Source organism: Lactuca sativa, chromosome 9, assembly GCF_002870075.4.
Source record: "Lactuca sativa cultivar Salinas chromosome 9, Lsat_Salinas_v11, whole genome shotgun sequence".
Classification (NCBI taxonomy): Eukaryota; Viridiplantae; Streptophyta; class Magnoliopsida; order Asterales; family Asteraceae; genus Lactuca; species Lactuca sativa.
Window position 1 is genome coordinate 152,061,901 of NC_056631.2, and position 21,739 is coordinate 152,083,639.

The window sequence follows — 21,739 nt, forward strand, 5'->3', positions numbered from 1 at the left end:
TCATTTAAGCCCTTAAAACACCCAAAGAATATGCCCATAGGAGCTTACGGCTGTAAACTCCCTTGCTTAGGGCCGTAAACTCCCATTTGGTCCATTTAGGTGCCTTAAATCCATTCATACACTTTATATTTGGACCTAGCAAAATTCCACAATTGATATAATGCCTTTAAGCATCCTAGAACACCCTCACCATGAGTTTACGACTGTAAACTCATGGGGAGTTGTCCCAGGGCCGTGAACTCTATATATAGAGTTTTCTCTTGGAGAGTAAACTCCATTCCTAAGCCATTCAAGCCCTTAAATGTTACCCATGACACCCCAAACACTTAATCAAAGTGTTTCCGCAATTTAGGGTGCGTATACTTGTTTAATTGGTATTATATATACTAATTGTATGTAAACATATGTTATCATATGTTAATAGGTCACTAAGTGTGTTCAAGTCTTTACTTGACACCGAGCACCCAACCGACACCTTCGTCGGATCCACTTACATCAGGTTAGTTCATACCCCTGAATGAACCTTTTATATGTTTTTACATGTTTTATAGGGGGAATACAAGTTAAACATGCCAGTTATCATATCAATCACATGTGATTGATGACCCGCATGCACAAGGATTTACCACACTGTTAACTGTTTTACCGAGAATGACATTGTAAATGGTTTTCTAAAAACGTAGTTACTTGTTCAGCTTTTACTTATGATGTTTAATCAGAGTTTCATTTTTAAACTTGTTTATGAAAGGTTTTCAAAGGATTTTTAAAGATTTTCAAACTTACTTTACAAATGAATACCAAGTCGTGATTTTCTTAATGTATAAAGGTTTCTCCAAGTTTTTGTCTATGTTTTTATACTCCTACTTGGTTAAGATACCACTGCTTCACTTCGGTTTAGTTAATACCCCTACTTCGTGATACGCTTATACCTTGTGAGAACGCCTCCACTTCGTGATACACTTATACTTGAGAACGCCTCCACTTCGTGATACACTTATACTTGAGAACGCTTCCACTTCGTGATACACTTATACTTGAGAACGTCTCCACTTCGTGATACACTTATACTTGAGAATGCTTCCACTTCGTGATACACTTATTCTTGAGAATGCTTCCACTTCGTGATACGCTTATATCTGATAACACTTCCACATAGTTAGATGTATGCCTGTGCTTGTATAGATGTATATAAATAATGTTTGAAGGACTTAGGAAGGCTTGTTCGCCCTATTTCCTTTTCTTCATTGAGATGTGGTCTGGTGGGATCGGATGTCCGTCCGAAGGTCGTTTGATCATTAGTTATATATATTATGTATACGAGCATAGACATATGGGTTTACATTAGCCAGTCCAGTTGTGAGTCTCTATCGTTAGTCCAGTATTTTACATTAAATCTCACTATACGAGATACATCCTCAGTACACGGCCTTCTCCGTTGTCGAGTTGGTAACCAGAGTCTCTTGTAGGGAGAGCGGACATTGTGTGTATAGATCTATACGGGATTGACACCCCCGCACCCTGACTGCTAGCTACAGTCCACGGCCTACCAAGCCAAGGGGTGACAAATGTCATATTTATACCGACGCTTGCAGGGCGTCAAGATTCTCTAGGGTCGATCATTATGGTTACGAGTATCTCGGGGTTACCTTATAATTCATGGCTTTAAGGTAATGGGTTTTTACACAGTACTCACTGTATTCACTGTGTTCACTGTTTTGGACCTTACTAGCTGTATCTTTAATTTGGTACTGCTAGGGTCTGTCTCTACTGTTTTAGACCTTGCTAGCTGTATCTTTCATTTGATACTGTTTAGGGGTCTGTACTCTCTGTTTTAGACCTTGCTAGCTGTATCTTTCATTTGATACTGTCTGGGGTCTGTACTCTCTGTTTTAGACCTTGCTAGCTGTATCTTTCATTTGATACTGTGTGGGGTTTGTATTCTCTGTTTTAGACCTTACTAGCGGTATCTTTCATTTGATATCGTCTAGGGTCTGTGTCTCCTTTTGTTAGACTGAGCCAGGCATATCGTTCATTCCGATGCTCTCTTGGAGTCTATGATTCCTTTTTGCCTTAGTCAGCAGTCCTCACTGCTGAGGCATACATTATTTTCCTTGAAATTCTCAGACTTTCTTAAAAAGCAAATCCCGTATTTTGATAATGAAAGTGTTTAAGGGAAAACTACTTTTTACCACATAACTCTGACCAGTCTTGGTAGAAGACTGCTTTTTAAATAGAAAATATAGGATTTTCTAGAAAGGATTCTATTTCACTGTATAAATGAAAACTACTACTTATATAAAGTTATTTGTATAAAATGTCACTAAATGCTTATGAACTCACCAGCATTTGTAAAAATGCTGATACTCGCTTTTCAAATAACTTGTATTCTCAGGTCAACATTAGACAGGTACATCTCAGGAGCTTTTGATGAAGATAGCTTAGTACCAAGATGCATTTATATTACAACTTGTATTACTTTGATGTTCTATGTGATGTAAACCATGTAACACTATTACTATTAATGCAATGATTGTTGTACTTTGCTTACTATACTGCATATGTTGTGATACTTGACATGACGTCATCCACCCCAGAACGTTTCTGCCATTCCGGTTTTGGGGTGTGACAAGTTGGAAGTATGATATTGGATGGAGCATATCGCCATTATTTTGTATAGATAAGATTCTATTAAGAATGAGTTGTGATATGGTAAGTATGGAAAGGCTTCCATACTGGGAGTTGGATATTGAGAATCTATGTCTAGATTAGAAACTTTTATGCAAAAGGATGCTCAAAGGAATGTACTTTGAGTGAGAGACATCACATATATGGAATTGTCTTGTAACAATTTTCGATAGAAAGCTTTGTAATTCATTGGCAATAGTGTGTAGTGACATTACAAAATGATCATTGCATAAAATGTTAGAATCTAACATATTCTATAAGTGGCAAGAATTTGATATTCTTACACTTGTGATAGGAATTGGGAGTTGTGAAATGAGTATGAATGGAAATGTGTTCATTTGATCTATTTCACAAAGTAAGGACCATAGGTAAACATTGTGTGCATGCTAAGAGCATGGGACAAGTATAGTTATAATTCAAGTAAGAAGTTGATTACCCGAAACAACAAATAATGAGTAATCGATATGGTGATAAATAAAAGGTGTTTTATTTATACTCAAAGGTTTGAGGCCATATGGGATTAGTATTATTCTTGTGTTTCACTTTGCATGTTTTGACTTCCTGAATAATTTAATTGGTTCAGAACAGTCAAATTATTCGAACGGACCACAGTCGTTCATATGATGGAAGTAGGTATGAATGAAGACTGTCGTGAATTGGTGTGTGGATTGTGTAAAGTGTATTCGACATTAGCAATTGTTTGCTGCAACGTTCATGAGTGCTTATGATTTGAGCATTGGATTAAACCCACGCTCACTTGGATCACTTCATGAATTGTATCACGAGTGATTGGTGAGACGATAACATCTTATATTCTTGAAACCGAGATGTGTGAGTTGTATCTTGCGAGTCGGTTGCACATTGATGATATGTAAACACACTAGTAACTTGGTGTTATAAAACATATTGTTATATGTAATTCGGTAAGTAAGTGCAAGCGAGCATTGAGTCAAAGTTTATCCGTTTCTTTTATCCAAAGTAGGATAAAAGCAATATCTGTGGGCCCCTCAATGATTTAGTGATGGCACCTAAGCGCTTGGCCAAGCTGGGACTAAATTGATGTGTTCAATTGTAGTCTGTTGTCAGTCATCATAAATTGGGAATCGGGAAACAGTATAGAGAGAATGACTAAGTTCGTGTCTCATATCTATATGATATCTAGAATGGAGGAATATATGATCCCTTATCTAAAGGACACGCGTATCTGATAAAATCAGAGTTGACAACGGCTTTAGAAAGCTACGATTGCAGATTAGGATCTGAAGTCATACGCAAAATAGTTGTTAGACTTATCCAAGTGGGAGACTGTTGGATTAGTGTCTAAGTCCATAACTATTTTGGTATGTACTTGACCCGATGGTACAAGGTCCTTTTGGGTTGCCTTCACCAAAACAACTTGATAGGATGAATTATGGAGATAAAGGATTAATTATGATTTATTAATATATTATAACAATAATATATTAAAGGAGAAATCATATTGTTTAATTAATATTAGTCAAGAATTAATAAGAATTAAGTTTGTGGCTAAAAGACATTAATTAAACTTAAGGGACTAGAACTGTCAATTGTATGATAGTTGAATATTGAGCTAATGGACTCCATATTAAAGGGGTGAACGAATTCTATGGGGAAACCAATTAGAAATCGTCCTAGGCCTTTAAGGAAGGAGTCCATGGGTGCTTAGGGCCTAAGCATCTAAATTAGGGTTTCCTTGTTAGTTAACCCTAATAGCCTCACTATTTAAAGGACCCTTAAGCCCCAAAAACGTGGTGAACTTGTTCTCTAGGGTTTTCACACGTTTTGGGCAGACTCTTCTCTCCTTATTCTTCATCCTCTTGCTCTTGGTGTTTGTGAGCCATTAGAGGAGTGGCATTTGTGACTCTAAGCGTTCTAAAGTCATTACAAGGAGGATTTGTGATTGTTATTTCTACATAACAATCAAGGTAATATCTTAAACCCATTATTATATATAATATTGATTATCATATGCTAGATCTAGGGTTTAAAGTCTTGGGTGAATTGCATGTACAATAGAGAAACCTAGATCCAAGCATTAGGGTTTGCATATGTTCTTATGGCCAAAACCCATCAGGGTTTAGCGTAACCCTAAACCCTAAACCTAAATCTAAACCCTAAACCCTAAACCCTAAACTCTTTATAAACACCCTAAACCCTAAACCCTTTATAAACATCTAAAATTAGAGGTTCTTACGATTTTTAACCTTTTTTGGTTCTCATTTGAACCTTTACCTATATATATATATATATATATATATATATATATATATATATATATATATATATATATATATATATAATGGCTCACTAACCAATATTTTTAATGTTACTCTAATTTGACGGTTTGTAAGTTAGGTCTCTTTGGCAGATAAGATAAATTAGAGCATTAGATATGTAAAAATACAAATTAGAAGGACAGAAAAATTAAAAAAACAAAAGTGTAGGGGTAGAAGTTCACTAACATTGATTTTCACAAAGATTCGAAGCGTGGCTCACGTAAATACAACATTAAAAGGCGATGAAAAAGAATCGAATCCTTGGCTTTGCCCCGGCAAAAAACATAAAATTGCCTCTCATTCTCTTTCTCTTTCTTTTTCCCACTGACGCTTACGTTTTAAACTAAATATACACTTTGATTCTATTAAGTAGCTAGATTTAGAAACAAAATCTCGTACATTTGGATATTTATTTACACACGATTCTATAAAACGTCATAAAATACTGTGGGAAGAGTAAAGATTTGAGAATGACGAATCGATTATGCGAATGGGTTTTGATATTATCGATTGGATTTGGTGTTTTTGGGAATTTAGTGGGTGGATATGAGTTTGATGAAACTGAATACCATTTCAATACGACTGAAACTCTTTCATTATTAGAAGCCTCTTCAGCCGCCGCCGCCGCTCCTAAACCGCTGCTTGTCGGCCTCACTCTCATTCCCGGAGCTGCTGCTAAAGGCGCCGGTAATTAACCCTTTCTATCCATTTTTCAGTTTTCTTTTTGTTTATTATTAATGGGTTTTCGCTAGATTTCGATGTGCATTTTGTGTGGGTTTTCTTTTCGAATCTTCAAGATTTGAAGAACCCATGTGAAACCAATTCTTAGATTTGCAGATTTGATTAAATTTGATGTTTTCTTGTTTTCTTGATTTGCGGATTTGGGTGTTTGGGTTTAATGTTTTCTTGATTGTATTCAAGAACATCCCTCACTCCGCCGCTCTTTGTGCTGCTATTATTAGTAGTTTTACAATTAGTTCACTGGTTTTTAGATACACATTTTCTTTTTGTGTCATACAATTTGCTTGATTTTGTCAATAGGATTTAATTAATTATTGATTAAATGTTTCTTTTTCAACATATCGGTCATCTTTTCAACTTGTACCTTCATCCCAAAACATAAGACAAAAATCAATCATAATTATTTTCATATAAGTTTAATACTTTATCATTACTTATCATTATTTTCGCTTGATTTCTGGTCATGAGATGTTTGTGATTTTTCTCCTCAATATATTGGACTTTTTTTTATTGAATTAAATCCTAGTAGTTTCCAGATTCAGATTTGATGTCAATATTTATAGTTTTCCACCCGAAAATGTTTTTATTTCTGTAAAGTTTAGTACTTTATCACTTGCTATCACTTTTGGTTTAATTTCTATTCATGAGACATATGATTCTTGTGTTTTTTTCCCCCTCAATATCGTACCCATTTTTACAGTTTGTACTCATCAATTCCAAAAAAACCCAGAAAAAAAAATTCACTTTTAATTATTGAATTTCATCTTATAAGTTTCACGATTCAAACTTGAAGTAAATATTATAAGTTATCCACCGACAAAATGCGCTATCGCAAAAAAGTTTAGTACTTTTATCATTTATGGGCCATGAGATTCTTGTGGTTTTTCTTCTCATCATCATGCTCTTCTGTCGACAAAAAAAAATTTATAAATTTTAATTATTGAATTTCATCAAAGTAGTTCAAGATTTTAAATTTTGTGCACGTATTTTTTATTTTTCTAACCCCACAACGTTTTATTTCTATAAAGTTCAATACTTTATCACTAGTTGTCATTTTATTCCATGGGTCATGAGAATGAGATTCTTGTTGTTTTACATATGTATATATCTCGTAATTAGTTTAGTAAGTGGGATACTTTTAGAGATTCTTATCCTGTGTTTCGCTCTCTACAGTATGTTTGGATGGAACATTACCTGGGTATCATTTGCACCGTGGATTTGAATCTGGATCGAACAGTTGGCTCATTCAATTGGAGGTTTGCGACAGCTAAATCGATAATGACATCCATCAATTTATATTTAATTACGTGTTATTTATTTTCTTCCACGATTTAAATACCTTTAATTATTCATCCTATCCTCCATGTGCTTGTCTTTAGTATCCATATATCCACTCATAAAGTCATAATTATTACTACTATCACGTTTTCTAAAAAATATCATTGATACTCTTCCTTTTTTACTTTAATTGGTTTACTAGGTGTTTGGAATTTCATTTTGAAATTCAAAATGACTTTTAGGTAAAAGGACTTATTGACTTATGGTTGTGAGAAAATGATTTTTTTAAAAAGTGTTTGAACTTTGAATTAGCTTTTGTGGTGGTGAAAAGTCAATAAGTCAGTAAGTTGTATTTTTAAAAGGTGTTTGTGTTAGTTTATACATGTTTTAAGGGGTATTTGTTTTTTACAACCAAAAAGTCATAATGAGTTTTGAAAAGTTAGAAATCCTAACTTATTTAATCTTATTTTTGAAGGTTTCATATTGCCAAACACTTTTTTTTGACTTAATGACTCTTCTAAAAATCAATAAGTCAATAAGTTGTTATTAATCGGGATAGACTTTAATATGATAAACCATATGTGGGTGTTTTTTTTTATTTAACGCAGAAAGAACATATTAATAGTCATAGAAAAAAAGAAAGAAACATGATGTGATACTTGATCCAATATTTTATTTCTCTACATTCCTAAATTTATTTAATTAAACATCATATTACAGGGTGGAGGATGGTGTAACACTATTAGATCGTGTGTTTACCGAAAAACAACAAGACGTGGATCCTCAAATCGTTTTGAAAAACAATTGGCCTTCACTGGAATTCTTAGCAATAAGGCTGAAGAAAATCCAGGTTTCCTCTCATTGCTTCATCGATTTAGAAACTTGTAATGAGAATTTATCTTTCTTTTTCTTTACCATATATTCATCTTAATTCAACTTTGAGTTTCTTTTTCAGATTTTTTCAATTGGAATCGAGTAAAGGTCCGTTATTGTGATGGTGCTTCTTTTGCTGGCGATTCAGAAGACAAGGTAGGTATCAGTCCTTCACACAGTGTGCCTGACACATACTGTATCAGGCACAATTATCCCTTGTATCAGGGAGGATGGACCTGATACATGTATCAACCCAAAATGTGTCGGGCACAAAGTGCCCGACACATTTATTAACGTGTCACAATATACATAGCGTATAATGTGACACTTGTTATTGTTTTAGAAGTTGCTTAATGATGTTTATATAATGGTAACAGGCTAATGACCTGCAATTTAGAGGGCAAAAAATTTGGTTGGCAGCAATGGAAGAATTGATGTCACAGGGGATGAGGAATGCCGATCAAGTAATCTTTTTATCAATTATTTATTTAATTATTTTCACAATAAAGATTTCTTCGCGATAATATATATGAATTTTAGGCGCTTCTTTCTGGGTGCTCGGCTGGTGGTTTGGCATCTATTTTACATTGTGACGAGTTCCATTCTTTATTCTCTGGAAGCACTAAAGTCAAGTGTCTGGCTGATGCCGGGATGTTCATGGACGCGTAAGATTTATAGTTTTATCTTGCGTTTATTACATGAGACTGGATTGGACTGGACAGGCTTTCTAGGGCTATTTTTTTATGACAGAAGGGTCACTCATGTCTTTTGTAAAAGAGTAAATTACACGAATGGTCCCTATGGTTTAGGGTAATTTGCGTGTTTGGTCCCTAACTTATTTTTTTAACTCGGAAGGTCCCTACTGTTTGTTTTTGTTACGTGCTTGGTCCTTGTCTTACCTAAAAAAACTATTTTACCCTTGATTTTTCAATTTATTTAAATAAACACACCCCCAACCCCAACCCAACCTCTCTCATCTTACCTTACCTACCCCACCATTTTTCCTTATTTATATAATAGTCTTTTTAGGCATGACAGGGACCAAACGCATAACAAAAACAAATAGTAGGGAGCAAGCTTGTAACAAAAAAAGCAATAAAGACTTTCCGAGTTAAAAAAATCAGCTAGGGACCAAACACGGAAGTTACCCAAACCATAGGGACCATTCGTGTAATTTACTTTGTAAAATAATTGTTTTTTTTTCTTTCATTAAATTGAGTTGCAGTAGAAGTCCAATGGATACTAGATATAGCACATGGCCACTTGTTTTGTCCTGTCATGTCGTGTCCTGTCATGTCGTGTCCTTACTGGTGGATGATTTTCTTTTTATATAATGTTTCTTTTTTTTGTTTTTTGTTTCTTTTATTTTTTATTTATTTTTATTTTACAATTTAGAGTTGATGTATCGGGGGGACATACACTAAGGAACATGTATGAAGGTGTTGTTACCTTACAGGTAATTTAAATTACTTTAAAAAAATATTACATTTTGTTAAAACTAAAATATATGAAACATGGTTGTATGAATTTTCAACAGGGCGTTGCTAAAAACTTGTCACCGACTTGCCTCAACCAACTCAATCCGACTTCGGTAAGTATTCAAATTCCTGTATTTGATGGAATCGCAGATTCCATTCCGTTCTTATGCTCGGTTTTGGATTCCAGTGTTTCTTCCCTCAGCACGTGGTTCCGAATATCAAGACACCTATGTTTATTCTCAATGCGGCCTATGATTCTTGGCAGGTAAATCTTATCATGTATTTTATTCTTAATTTTTTTTATTTTTTTTAAATCTACTCTAAGCATTATGTTAATTATTATAACCAATGAACTTTAGAAATATATAAATGATTACACATTAAAAACTTGATTAAATATTTAAACCCACATAAGATTATGATTTAAAAAATATATAATTTTTTTTTTGCTTTTTTTAGAAAATACAGTTGTAATTTAATAAAAACATGAAATTTTTATAGGGTTAATCTCATAAAAGACCTTATATTTTGTGTTTTTTCCAGATTAAACCTCATCTTTATTTTTTTTCATGAAAAAGACCTTAAATTTTTTCATTTTTTTCTGAAAAAACCCTCAACTTTGTCTTTTTTTTCCGTAAAAAACCCTCGACCTTCTAAATGTTTCCAAATAATCCTCAACTTTTCTAGTTTTTCTGGAAAAAACCCTCACATTTTACTACTTTTTTTTTTTTGAGAAAAATGACTAAAAGGGCCAGATGGGAAAAATGAAAAAAATGCAGTCTTTTTCATGAAAAAAATAAAGTTTGAGGTTTAATCCGGAAAAAACACAAAATGTAAGGTCTTATATGAGATTAACCCTTTTTTATAAACCCTCAACTGTCTTTTTTTTTTTTTTTTTTTTTTTTTTAATTTTTTTTTCTGAAAAAAACCTCAACTTTGTCTTTTTTATTTTTTTTTTTCTGAAAAAAACCCCTAAACCTTCTAAATGTTTTCAAATAAATCCTCAACTTTTTTAGTTTTTTCCTGAAAAACCCTCACATTTTACAATTTTTTTAGAGAAAAAAATGACTAAAAGGGCCAGATCGGAGAAAATTAAAAAATGCAATCTTTTCCTGAAAAAATAAAATAAAGTTTGAGGTTTAATCCGAAAAAAACACAAAATATAAGATCTTTTATGAGATTAACCCTTTTTTATAAGCACTAAAATCACATAAATAAAATGGTTTATAACTTATAAGGCTTTATTTTCCTTTTATTCCACATGGAAGAAAAAAGAACACCCCTAAAGATGATCTATTCCATTTAATCATGCAAAAAAAAACATTTTATATTCAATTATCAATCAATTCAATGTATAATCTAAGATTCATTTTTATTCTCAGGTTCTCTCCAGTTTATCAGCTCCATCAGCTGATCCAAGTGGTGTTTGGAAGCCGTGTCAAAAGAACCCTGGAAACTGTTCACCTTCTCAGATGAATTACCTTCAAGGTACAATACAAACCTTTTTTTTTTTTCTTTTTTTTTTTTTTTTAAATATCATGAGCTTCATATTCATTATAATGTCATTGGTTGACTAATTCTTCTACCCTTTGACCAGATTTCAGAAACCAAATGTTGGATGCACTTAAAGGCTTCTCAAAGTCCACACAAAATGGATTGTTTGTAAATTCATGTTTTGCTCATTGCCAGACAGAAAGGCAAGATACATGGTTTGCAGATGATTCTCCTGTTATTAACAACAAGGTATATAGGGCTATTTTTGTCATTTTACATAGATGAGTGATCTACATGTCCCACCCTTTTGAGTGAAAAAAAAATTGCAATTTTTGTCACACTGACGTCAGTTTTAGACTATCAGTCCGATTAATGTCAAACACATTACAACCACTTTTGTCATGTCCTCAAACTGCACTTTTTGGTAAACCATAGGGACCAATTTTGCAATTTACTGTAAAAAAGATAAATGCAAGAAAGAGCAATGTACTTTTTAATTATTTTATTATATACCACTTTCAGCTCTTATTACAACATCACACTCTATACCATAGCATTATACTTGATAAATCTACCAAATTTCACAATGGGCAAAGTGCCATCTTTTAAATGGTTTTCACATTTATAATTAGTAGATTTCTCCTTAAGGGCAAAATGCAGAAAAACATAACCATTTATCTATCAGCATTCAGAAAAACCCTTATATGTTGTTTATATGTAGAAAGACCCTTACATTTTCAGTTAGCTTTAAGATTAATCCAAATATCTGTTTTTCTAAAGAAATTACGGGTTGTTTTGTGACATGACATTTATCTTGTTCGTTTTTAGGTTGACATGGAAAAAAATATAAGCAATGTCACTTTTTTTTTGCTTGAGTAAATGATCTATTTCTCACGTTTTATCCCGAGAAGCAACGTCACTTATTTTTGTTTCAATGTTAACCTATATATATATATATATATATATATATATATATATATATATATATATATATATATGTGTGTGTGTGTGTGTGTGTGTGTGTGTGTGTGTGTGTGATGTAACAAAACAATCGAAAATTTCTTTAAAAAACCGGATATTTGGGTTAATGTGAAAGGTAACTGAAAATGTAAGCGTTTTTCTGGATATAAACAAACTGTAAAGGTTTTTCTAAATCCTGATAGATAAATGGTTGTGTTTTTCTGTATTTTGCCCATTTCTTTAAAATACAGAATGCCCAAATAAGAAATAATTTGAAACACTTGAATCTTTAACACGTGATGAGTTGAAAGTTTAGACATAGATAAGATGCTAATCTTGAAATGCCATGCAGGCGATAGCATTGGCTGTGGGAGACTGGTTTTTTGATCGATCAAGTGTGAAGGAAACAGACTGCCCGTATCCATGTGACAAAAGTTGTCACAATCTTCTATTTAGATGATAATTCCAGAATCTAGATGGATGTCTTTATTTGTTATTTGTTCAAGATTTATGCTATGAAATTTTGAATGAAGATGAAGAACAACCTGAGACATGAATAAACTACAATCCCTACTTTATGGCAAAGAAGAAGTGGGAGGTGTTATTATATATTCAAATATTTGTCTTGTGAGAGTAATGCATTATGCAAAGCATATCATTGATTATTGACTTCTTGTTATTATATATGGTACTCTTTATATGGTATTGTCTTTCGTTTTCATTCTGTTCAATGACTTTGGGAAACTGTTATAAAAAGATTGACCAGATTTCTTGATAATGTCATTGTATTTGCATGAGATTTCTTGATATTTAATGTTTTATTTCCTAAAAATACCCATAATTATCAAATTTCGTTTCTTTATTGTTTACGGGTGTGCATGGCTTACGTCACAAACTTAGCGACAATCTTGTAGTGGGAGTTTGGAAAATATGGTAAAGTGGCGGATGAAAACATGTCACTATGAATGAGAATGAGGTTGGTAAACAAATATTTTGGGTGGATTTCAAGATGAACGATGGGGTATATGAAGTTCAAAAAGGGGGTAACTATAGTGGAACCTGGGTGTTTGTTGGGATAGATTTAGTCAAATAGATGAATGTAAATTAATTTCGGTTTTCAAAAGCTTGAATCTTAATAATTATTATATTTATTAATTAGAAAGTTGTTATGAATAGTATTGTTTTGGGATTCAATAATTATTATATTTATTAATTAGAAAGTTGTTATGAATAGTATTGTTTTGGAGTTTTTGATTTTTGGCACTAAACTTTTTTATTTTGGAGTTTTGTCCTTTTTAATGTTTTTATTTTTAAATTTGTCACAGGTTTTGGATATTGGTAGATAGTCTCTGTAATTTTATAAGTATAAAAAACGTCCTTGTAAATTTTATTTTAATATATATATATATATATATATATATATATATATATATATATATATATATATATATATATATATATATATATATATATATGGGAAAAGTGTAAGATTAGGAACCAATATTCAAAACAATGCCAGTTTAGTATTTTTGACTCCTTTTTGTGGGAAAAAAAGTCTAAACGGAAGTTGTAGATTGTAATTTTAGCTACGCGTGCATATAAAGAACGTCAAAAACGGAGCTCGTATGCGAAAGTTATGGATTTTAGAAGTTTTGGCGCGAAAATCGAGAAATTTCGCATAGTCACACTTTGCCACGTCACCCTCGCTTAGAATGTGACACGTGTCCTGCTGAGTCACCAGGCTGCTGAGTCACCGAAGCTGCTGAGTCATCCGAGCACATGGCCCTATCCGAAGTGGTCCAGAGAAGATCCGACGCGTGCCTTCTCCCTCGTGTCCGAGCCCTCGTAGAAGCCACGAGCTTCCCTCATCGGATCCGGACTTCGGTCCAATTACAGGCCGCCAGTAGCTGCTTCGCACGCGCAACCCTCATGCGAGCCTCCCCCCTACGAAGCCTCTCAGCTGTCGGATCAGAAGCTTCTCAGCCGTCCGATCAGAAGCTTCACCCTATAAACAAAAGGCTGCGAGCCTTCTCGGATATTTTTAAGAAATTGCCACTTTTAACCCCTAAACCCATATTTTCTTCATCTTAACATCCTGCAAAGCCCCGGTATCGATTGTAAAGCCCGGAATATCCCACGAAGTGCCCGAGAAGCCCGGAAAATTTATCTTTTCGGTTTCGAAGCCCGACTTTTGCAGAGCCCGGTTTCTCAATAAAACTCCCGGTTTTAATAGAAACGATCGTTTTAGGAAACAAATTGCTGCCCGATTTTCACCAAAATACGTGAGTGTGTAGTTACTTTCAATTTACACATACATATGAAGTATTTACCTTGAAATACGTGTTATGTGTAAATATGCTAATTGTTTATTCGAGGTGACTGTTGAATTGATGTTTTATACAAGTTTTAAACTGTATATGCTTTTTATCTACAAAATCTGTTGGGTAGAACATGGGCAGATGAAATAGTTGATGTGTGTTAAAATGGTGAGAGGCCTCGATGTTGTTGTTGTTGTAGTCATCTAGCGGAGTATAGATGACGACCACGGACTTTCTAGATAGTCCAGTGGAACACTAGCAGGTTCGCAACTTGTAGGTGTTGATGAATTAAATGTTCATTGGCGTACTCCGTCCCCCTCATGGTTGCCTTAAGGACATGTATGGCTGAGGAAACCCCTTAGCAGTAGTGTCCATCCCGATGATAATCCTTAGGCTAGGTCCCTTGTGATAGGTGTTTAGGGACGTAAAGTGAGGACAACGGGAATGGGAAATCAGGGTTATTGTTGATTGGTGAACTTAATAAGTATATTATTATTGTGGGTTGAAAACCCTATATGCTCACCAGGCTCCCAAGCATGACCCACTCAGTTTTATGATTACAGGTAGTGGACCCCGAGCATAGTCGGAGGACGACAAGAGATTTTTGGATTATAGGCCAGTAGTTGTAAATAACTGTTGAAAGGCTTATAATGTCTTGTTTATGCTTTTGATCTGTATCAGAACATGACATCCCGAGGTTTTGATATACATATGGAAAATATATACCTTCTTAATGAAGGATTTTGATAAACTTTTATCATATGTTGTTTGGGGACCAATTCCGCAACATCTTATAAAAAGATTTCTCTGATTTTATTTTAAAAAACATAGATTAAATCGGTCTTTTCTGGCCGAGAAATATGGGGATGTCACATAATATGACAACCTACTTTCATTTTTAACCAGCAATTGCAACAAAGTTTCATTTTTAACTACAAAATTGTGAAGAAATTTCATTTTAAACCCACAATTACAACAAAGTTTCATTTTTAACCCAAAATTACAGCCTAATTTCATATCAGCCATTCGTTTTCATATGAAAAAAGTAAAATAGTAAAATATGCAGGAGGAAGTCATCAATGAGGTGTTCCATATCTAAGACGAGGAAAAAATGTGACAAAAAATATTTCATTCAACACAAAAATATCAAAGGATTAAAAATATTACCAACCACAAAGTCATTTTATTCATAGTAAATAAGTACCACTCTTTGTTTCTCTCCATACAAAACCAACTTCTCTCCTTCATATTCCCAAAATGGCATTTTCACTTCATTTTCTCTTCATAATTTCGGCTTTGATCTTTTCTATGATAAATCATGCAGATTGTGCCACATCAGATGGCCATTTCATCCATTCTAGAGCAGCATACTACTCAGATTCTGATGACAAAGGATCAGAAAGTGAGAGCCCAAATTAACATATATAAACATGCATACATATATATGATTATAACTTATTTTGTAATGATTCTTTGATGATGTTTTGTACAGGGGCGGAACCTCATTGGGGCTGGGGGGGCCATGGCCCCCCTGAATTTTGATGTATTTACCATACCTGAAATATATATATATATATATATATATATATATATATATATATATATATATATATATATATATATATATATATATAGATGTAGTTTTATTTATGCATAACTTTCTGGCCCCTCTAGATTTATGATATCATCATATATACAATTCAACAAAATTATTTAATTTACTATTTAACTTCAAAAAAGCAAGAAAATCAATATTTTATTAATATCTTAGTAGACATTAGGATAATAGAAAGGAAAATAAATAAGCAATAACAAAAACTCCAAAGATTGTTGAAAAACCGAAACCAACCCTAGTAAATTAGGATACAATTTGATTAAGGAAACCAAAGCGAAAACCAAAAAAATTATATTAATTGGAAAAAAACCACTGGAGTATACACCTCTATATCGCCGCTCTAGAGTGCTCATTAGTCCCTTTCTCCTCTCTGCCTTCGGTGAACTATGTGCACTCTCGGTCTCTCATCTCTACCGTTCGCCGAATGCAACACCGACCAACACGACCTCTCTAACCGGTGCGTTTTTTTACCTCTCATCTCTGTCGTTTGCCTATCTGCAACTCCCTTCAAAAATTTTCGTGGCTGGTGAGTTCTCCTTCTATCATCCCCACTGGATTTGTAACCTTTGTAACCTTTTGTTTCTCTTTATTTCTTTCGTTTTTTTTTCACTCTTTCTCTCACTAGAGTCACATAATTTGGTATGATAATGGATAGAAATTTGAAAGACACATATGAGCTGTAAAAAGTACTAAAAGGCTCCAACAATAAATGATATGTTATTTGGTTATGGCCTAGGAATTGTTATTTAATCAAACAAAATAATACATTATGAAAATGTTATAAAACAATTTTGTTTGTTAAAAATATATAATCGTAAGTCCTAATCATTTAATATATATATATATATATATATCATCTTCCTATTCAACTTTTGTTAAAAATCTCATACATGATATAATAGCTTTGTTAAACAATTTATATAGAATAAAAACCTTATGATAATTCAAAGGTTATATAGAATAACTTAATTAATTATTTAAAAGTTTTGATTTCGGCCCCTCCATTGATAGTATTCATGTTCCGCCCCTGGTTTTGTAGTTGAAAGATGTGGATATGGCTCATTTGGAGCAATAATTAACAATGTATATGTAACATCTACATCTAATCTTTACAGAGATGGATTAGGTTGTGGTACTTACAGTAGCAGGTCAACTGAGGATGTAGGTTATGTTTATACCAGGTTATAAACACGACACATTAATATATATATATATATATATATATATATATATATATATATATATATATATATATATATATGGGTTATTTTTGGCTAAGTGATTTTTTTTGCATGTTTTTTGTTAAGTAATTAAGGATTTTGATTAGATTTGTATTTTCTCCATTAATTTTGAAATTTAGATAATACTTAATTTTATGGTTGGCAAATACTTTGGTTTTTGTCTTTTTCCTAATTACCATCTATATTCGGAAACAGAAGCCAAAACACATGAGATCAATGACTTATTTGGAAGTTCTCTAAAAGGAAAAAACAGAGGACAGAGTAGCAAGCCAACTGAACCTTCTTTGTTTTTCTTGCGATCTCTTATATTGTTTTTACTTTGAAAGAAATCGTTAGGATTTGTAGTTTTTTCAGGGTCTGATCAAACCCAATTCATGTGAGTTGCAATTTCTGAGAACTCCCTGAATTGAATTCCAATTTGAATGAAATTGTTATTGGTGAATTTCGGTTTTTTTGAAATCCTTTTTTGTTAATTCTAATTTGTTCATAGTGATGATGATGGAATGAATCGAAACAACTAAATTAGTCAATGTGACAGCATAAGGAAACTACGTTGTTTTTTTAAGGATTTTTTTTTTCTGAATTCGATTTCTCTGAAATCGTTTTTTTCTTTGACTTGCGATTTTTTAAAATCGTTATTTTTTTTCTTTGAATTCGATTTCTCTGAAATATTTTTTTGGTGACTCAAGTTCGGATGATAAGCAGTCAATCATGGAAGTAGGCGATCAAGGAGGACGTGACTCGTGAGTTGATGTTAACTGTATTAGTCGGGGCTAATTAGAAAACTTATATGTTTTATGGAAACTATATTTTTTTTTCTCAAAATATAATCTACTAATCGAAACTATGTAGTTTTATACATCGGGTACATACTCTTATATACCCTTAAGGTATATTCATTTTTCCATATATATATATATATATATATATATATATATATATATATATATATATATATATATATATATATATATATATATATATATATATATATATATATATATATATATATATATATATATATATATAGTTCATATGAAAACTTTTTTTAGAGTGAGAACATGAGGACAAATTTCAGCAATATATAAAATTAATTAAATAAAAAAGTTATAGTATTTTACATTAATAATGTCAATTTTGGATTGGTTAATCAAATTTAATGACTCTTTCAATGGTAGCCTCCTATAATTACGATACATTTAATATCATTTGTAACAAACATTTATGAAATGAACCATCATCAATTGTGTATTAGCCATCGTATTGAAAAATTCCAAGTTTCTTAATATCACTATTAACAAACCATACTGAATCGGATATTCAATTTTAGTTTGTCCTCAAAGTTGTCCATAAGAATCCAGTAATGTATTTGTCATTCCCCAACGATTTGATGATATAAACGAGATCAATGAAGTTGAAACTGCTTTAGTCGATGAAGAATTCTTGTCAAGTGAGGATGGATTTTATCCAACTAATGATGATAATCCCGCATTCGAAAATGTCGACATGATGGATCACGATGAAGGCGAGTTCACATTTCCTAAAAATATTTATGAAACAATTCAACTTCCTGGTATGTTATTTTTTATATTTAGTTTCATTAAAAATGTATCAAACATATTCCAAGTTTTGCATATTGTTGTTATACTATCAAAAAAAAAAAAAAGATTTCAGACACGTAGACTTCATTGACAATTCATATTTCATTTTGTTTGAGTTATTGAATTGTGATTTATGAGATTAACCCTTTTTTATAAGCACTAAAATCACATAAATAAAATGGTTTATAACTTATAAGGCTTTATTTTCCTTTTATTCCACATGGAAGAAAAAAGAACACCCCTAAAGATGATCTATTCCATTTCATCATGCAAAAAAAAAAAAATTTATATTCAATTATCAATCAATTCAATGTATAATCTAAGATTCATCTTTATTCGCAGGTTCTCTCCAGTTTATCAGCTCCATCAGCTGATCCAAGTGGTGTTTGGAAGGCGTGTCAAAAGAACCCTGGAAACTGTTCACCTTCTCACATGAATTACCTTCAAGGTACAATACAAACCTTTTTTTTTCTTTTTTCTTTTTTAAATATCATGAGCTTCATATTCATTATAATGTCATTGGTTGACTAATTCTTCTACCCTTTGACCAGATTTCAGAAACCAGATGCTGGATGCACTTAAAGGCTTCTCAAAGTCCACACAAAATGGATTGTTTGTAAATTCATGTTTTGCTCATTGCCAGACAGAAAGGCAAGATACATGGTTTGCAGATGATTCTCCTGTTATTAACAACAAGGTATATAGGGCTATTTTTGTCATTTTACATAGATGAGTGATCTACATGTCCCACCCTTTTGAGTGAAAAAAAAAATTGCAATTTTTGTCACACTGACGTCAGTTTTAGTCTATCCGTCCGATTAATGTCAAACACATTACAACCACTTTTGTCATGTCCTCAAACTGCACTTTTTGGTAAACCATAGGGACCAATTTTGCAATTTACTGTAAAAAAGATAAATGCAAGAAAGAGCAATGTACTTTTTAATTATTTTATTATATACCACTTTCAGCTCTTATTACAACATCACACTCTATACCATAGCATTATACTTGATAAATCTACCAAATTTTCACAATGGGCAAAGTGCTATCTTTTAAATGGTTTTCACATTTATAATTAGTAGATTTCTCCTTAAGGGCAAAATGCAGAAAAACATAACCATTTATCTATCAGCATTCAGAAAAACCCTTATATTTTGTTTATATGTAGAAAGACCCTTACATTTTCAGTTAGCTTTAAGATTAATCCAAATATCCGTTTTTCTAAAGAAATTACGGGTTGTTTTGTGACATGACATTTATCTTGTTCGTTTTTAGGTTGACATGGAAAAAAATATAAGCAATGTCACTTTTTTTTTGCTTGAGTAAATGATCTATTCCTCACGTTTTATCATGAGAGGCAACGTCGCTTATTTTTGGAAAAAAAAATATATATGTGATGTAACAAAACAATCGAAAATTTCTTTAAAAAACCGGATATTTGGGTTAATGTGAAAGGTAACTGAAAATGTAAGCGTTTTTCTGGATATAAACAAACTGTAAAGGTTTTTCTGAATGCTAGTAGATAAATGGTTGTGTTTTTCTGTATTTTTCCCATTTCTTTAAAATACAGAATGCCCAAATAAGAAATAATTTGAAACACTTGAATCTTTAACACGTGATGAGTTGAAAGTTTAGACATAGATAAGATGCTAATCTTGAAATGCCATGCAGGCGATAGCATTGGCTGTGGGAGACTGGTTTTTTGATCGATCAAGTGTGAAGGAAACAGACTGCCCGTATCCATGTGACAAAAGTTGTCACAATCTTCTATTTAGATGATAATTCCAGAATCTAGATGGATGTCTTTATTTGTTATTTGTTCAAGATTTATGCTATGAAATTATGAATGAAGATGAAGAACAACCTGAGACATGAATAAACTACAATCCCTACTTTATGGCAAAGAAGAAGTGGGAGGTGTTATTATATATTCCAATATTTGTATTGTGAGAGTAATGCATTATGCAAAGCATATCATTGATTATTGACTTCTTGTTATTATATATGGTACTCTTTATATGGTATTGTCTTTCGTTTTCATTCTGTTCAATGACTTTGGGAAACTGTTATAAAAAGATTGACCAGATTTCTTGATAATGTCATTGTATTTGCATGAGATTTCTTGATATTTAATGTTTTATTTCCTAAAAATACCCATAATTATCAAATTTCGTTTCTTTATTGTTTACGGGTGTGCATGGCTTACGTCACAAACTTAGCGACAATCTTGTAGTGGGAGTTTGGAAAATATGGTAAAGTGGCGGATGAAAACATGTCGCTATGAATGAGAATGAGGTTGGTAAACAAATATTTCGGGTGGATTTCAAGATGAACGATGGGGTATATGAAGTTCAAAAAGGGGGTAACTATAGTGGAATCTGGGTGTTGGTTGGGATAGATTTAGTCAAATAGATGAATGTAAATTAATTTCGGTTTTCAAAGCTTGAATCTTAATAATTATTATATTTATTAATTAGAAAGTTGTTATGAATGGTATTATTTTGGAGTTTTTGATTTTTGCCACTAAACTTTTTTATTTTTGAGTTTTGTCCTTTTTAATGTTTTTAGTTTTAAATTATAGCCATAAAGGTTTTGGATTTTGGTAGATATAGTCTCTGTAATTTTATAAGTATAAAAAAGGTCCTTGTGAGTGGTTCAAATAAGAACCAAAAAAGGTTAAGAACCGTAAGAACCTCTAACTTTAGATGTTTATAAAGGGTTTAGGGTAACCCTAAACCCTAACCCCTAAACCTTTTATAAACACCCTAAACCCTAAACCCTTAACCCTAACCCCTAAACCCTAAACCATTTATAAACACCCTAAACCCTAAACCCTATATAAACATCTAAAATTAGAGGTTCTTACGGTTCTTAACCTTTTTTGGTTCTCATTTGAACCTTTACCTATATATATATATATATATATATATATATATATATATATATATATATATATATATATATATATATATATATATATATATATATATATATATATATATATATATATATGGAAAAGTGAATATACCTTGAGGGTATGTAAGATTAGGAACCCAATATTCGTTTAGTATTTTTGACTCTTTTTGTGGGAAAAGAAAATCGATACATGAATAAGTTTTACAAACAATGAAACCTATCGTATCCTTAGCAAAAAC

The 21,739-nt window shown here is 32.4% G+C and overlaps 1 protein-coding gene across 2 annotated transcripts; it reads left to right on the forward strand.

The window, feature by feature from the left end:
• Positions 1 to 5,232: 5,232 nt before the first annotated feature.
• On the forward strand, positions 5,233 to 20,702 carry LOC111896391 (pectin acetylesterase 10). 2 transcript variants are annotated; one of them, XM_052767160.1, is made up of 12 exons: positions 5,233 to 5,669; positions 6,897 to 6,979; positions 7,722 to 7,851; positions 7,957 to 8,030; positions 8,252 to 8,338; positions 8,415 to 8,539; positions 9,270 to 9,330; positions 9,412 to 9,465; positions 9,540 to 9,617; positions 18,924 to 19,029; positions 19,133 to 19,278; positions 20,256 to 20,702. In XM_052767160.1, exons 1-12 carry the CDS (start codon positions 5,453 to 5,455, stop codon positions 20,361 to 20,363), a joined length of 1,269 nt encoding a protein of 422 aa, XP_052623120.1. In that variant the 5' UTR covers positions 5,233 to 5,452; the 3' UTR covers positions 20,364 to 20,702. The 2 variants fall into 2 exon arrangements, with proteins under 2 accessions (XP_052623120.1, XP_023748152.1); XM_023892384.2 differs by lacking the exons at positions 18,924 to 19,029; positions 19,133 to 19,278; positions 20,256 to 20,702 and adding exons at positions 10,735 to 10,840; positions 10,950 to 11,095; positions 12,159 to 12,584 and having other exon boundaries at positions 5,235 to 5,669.
• The last annotated feature ends 1,037 nt before the right edge of the window (positions 20,703 to 21,739 follow it).

Coding starts and splice junctions, on each gene's coding strand:
- LOC111896391 (XM_052767160.1), top strand. CDS start 5,453: ATGACGAATCGATTATGCGAATGGGTTTTGATATTATCGATTGGATTT. Junction 5,670..6,896: donor AGCTGCTGCTAAAGGCGCCG/GTAATTAACCCT, acceptor CGCTCTCTACAG/TATGTTTGGATGGAACATTA. Junction 19,030..19,132: donor TCACATGAATTACCTTCAAG/GTACAATACAAA, acceptor CCCTTTGACCAG/ATTTCAGAAACCAGATGCTG.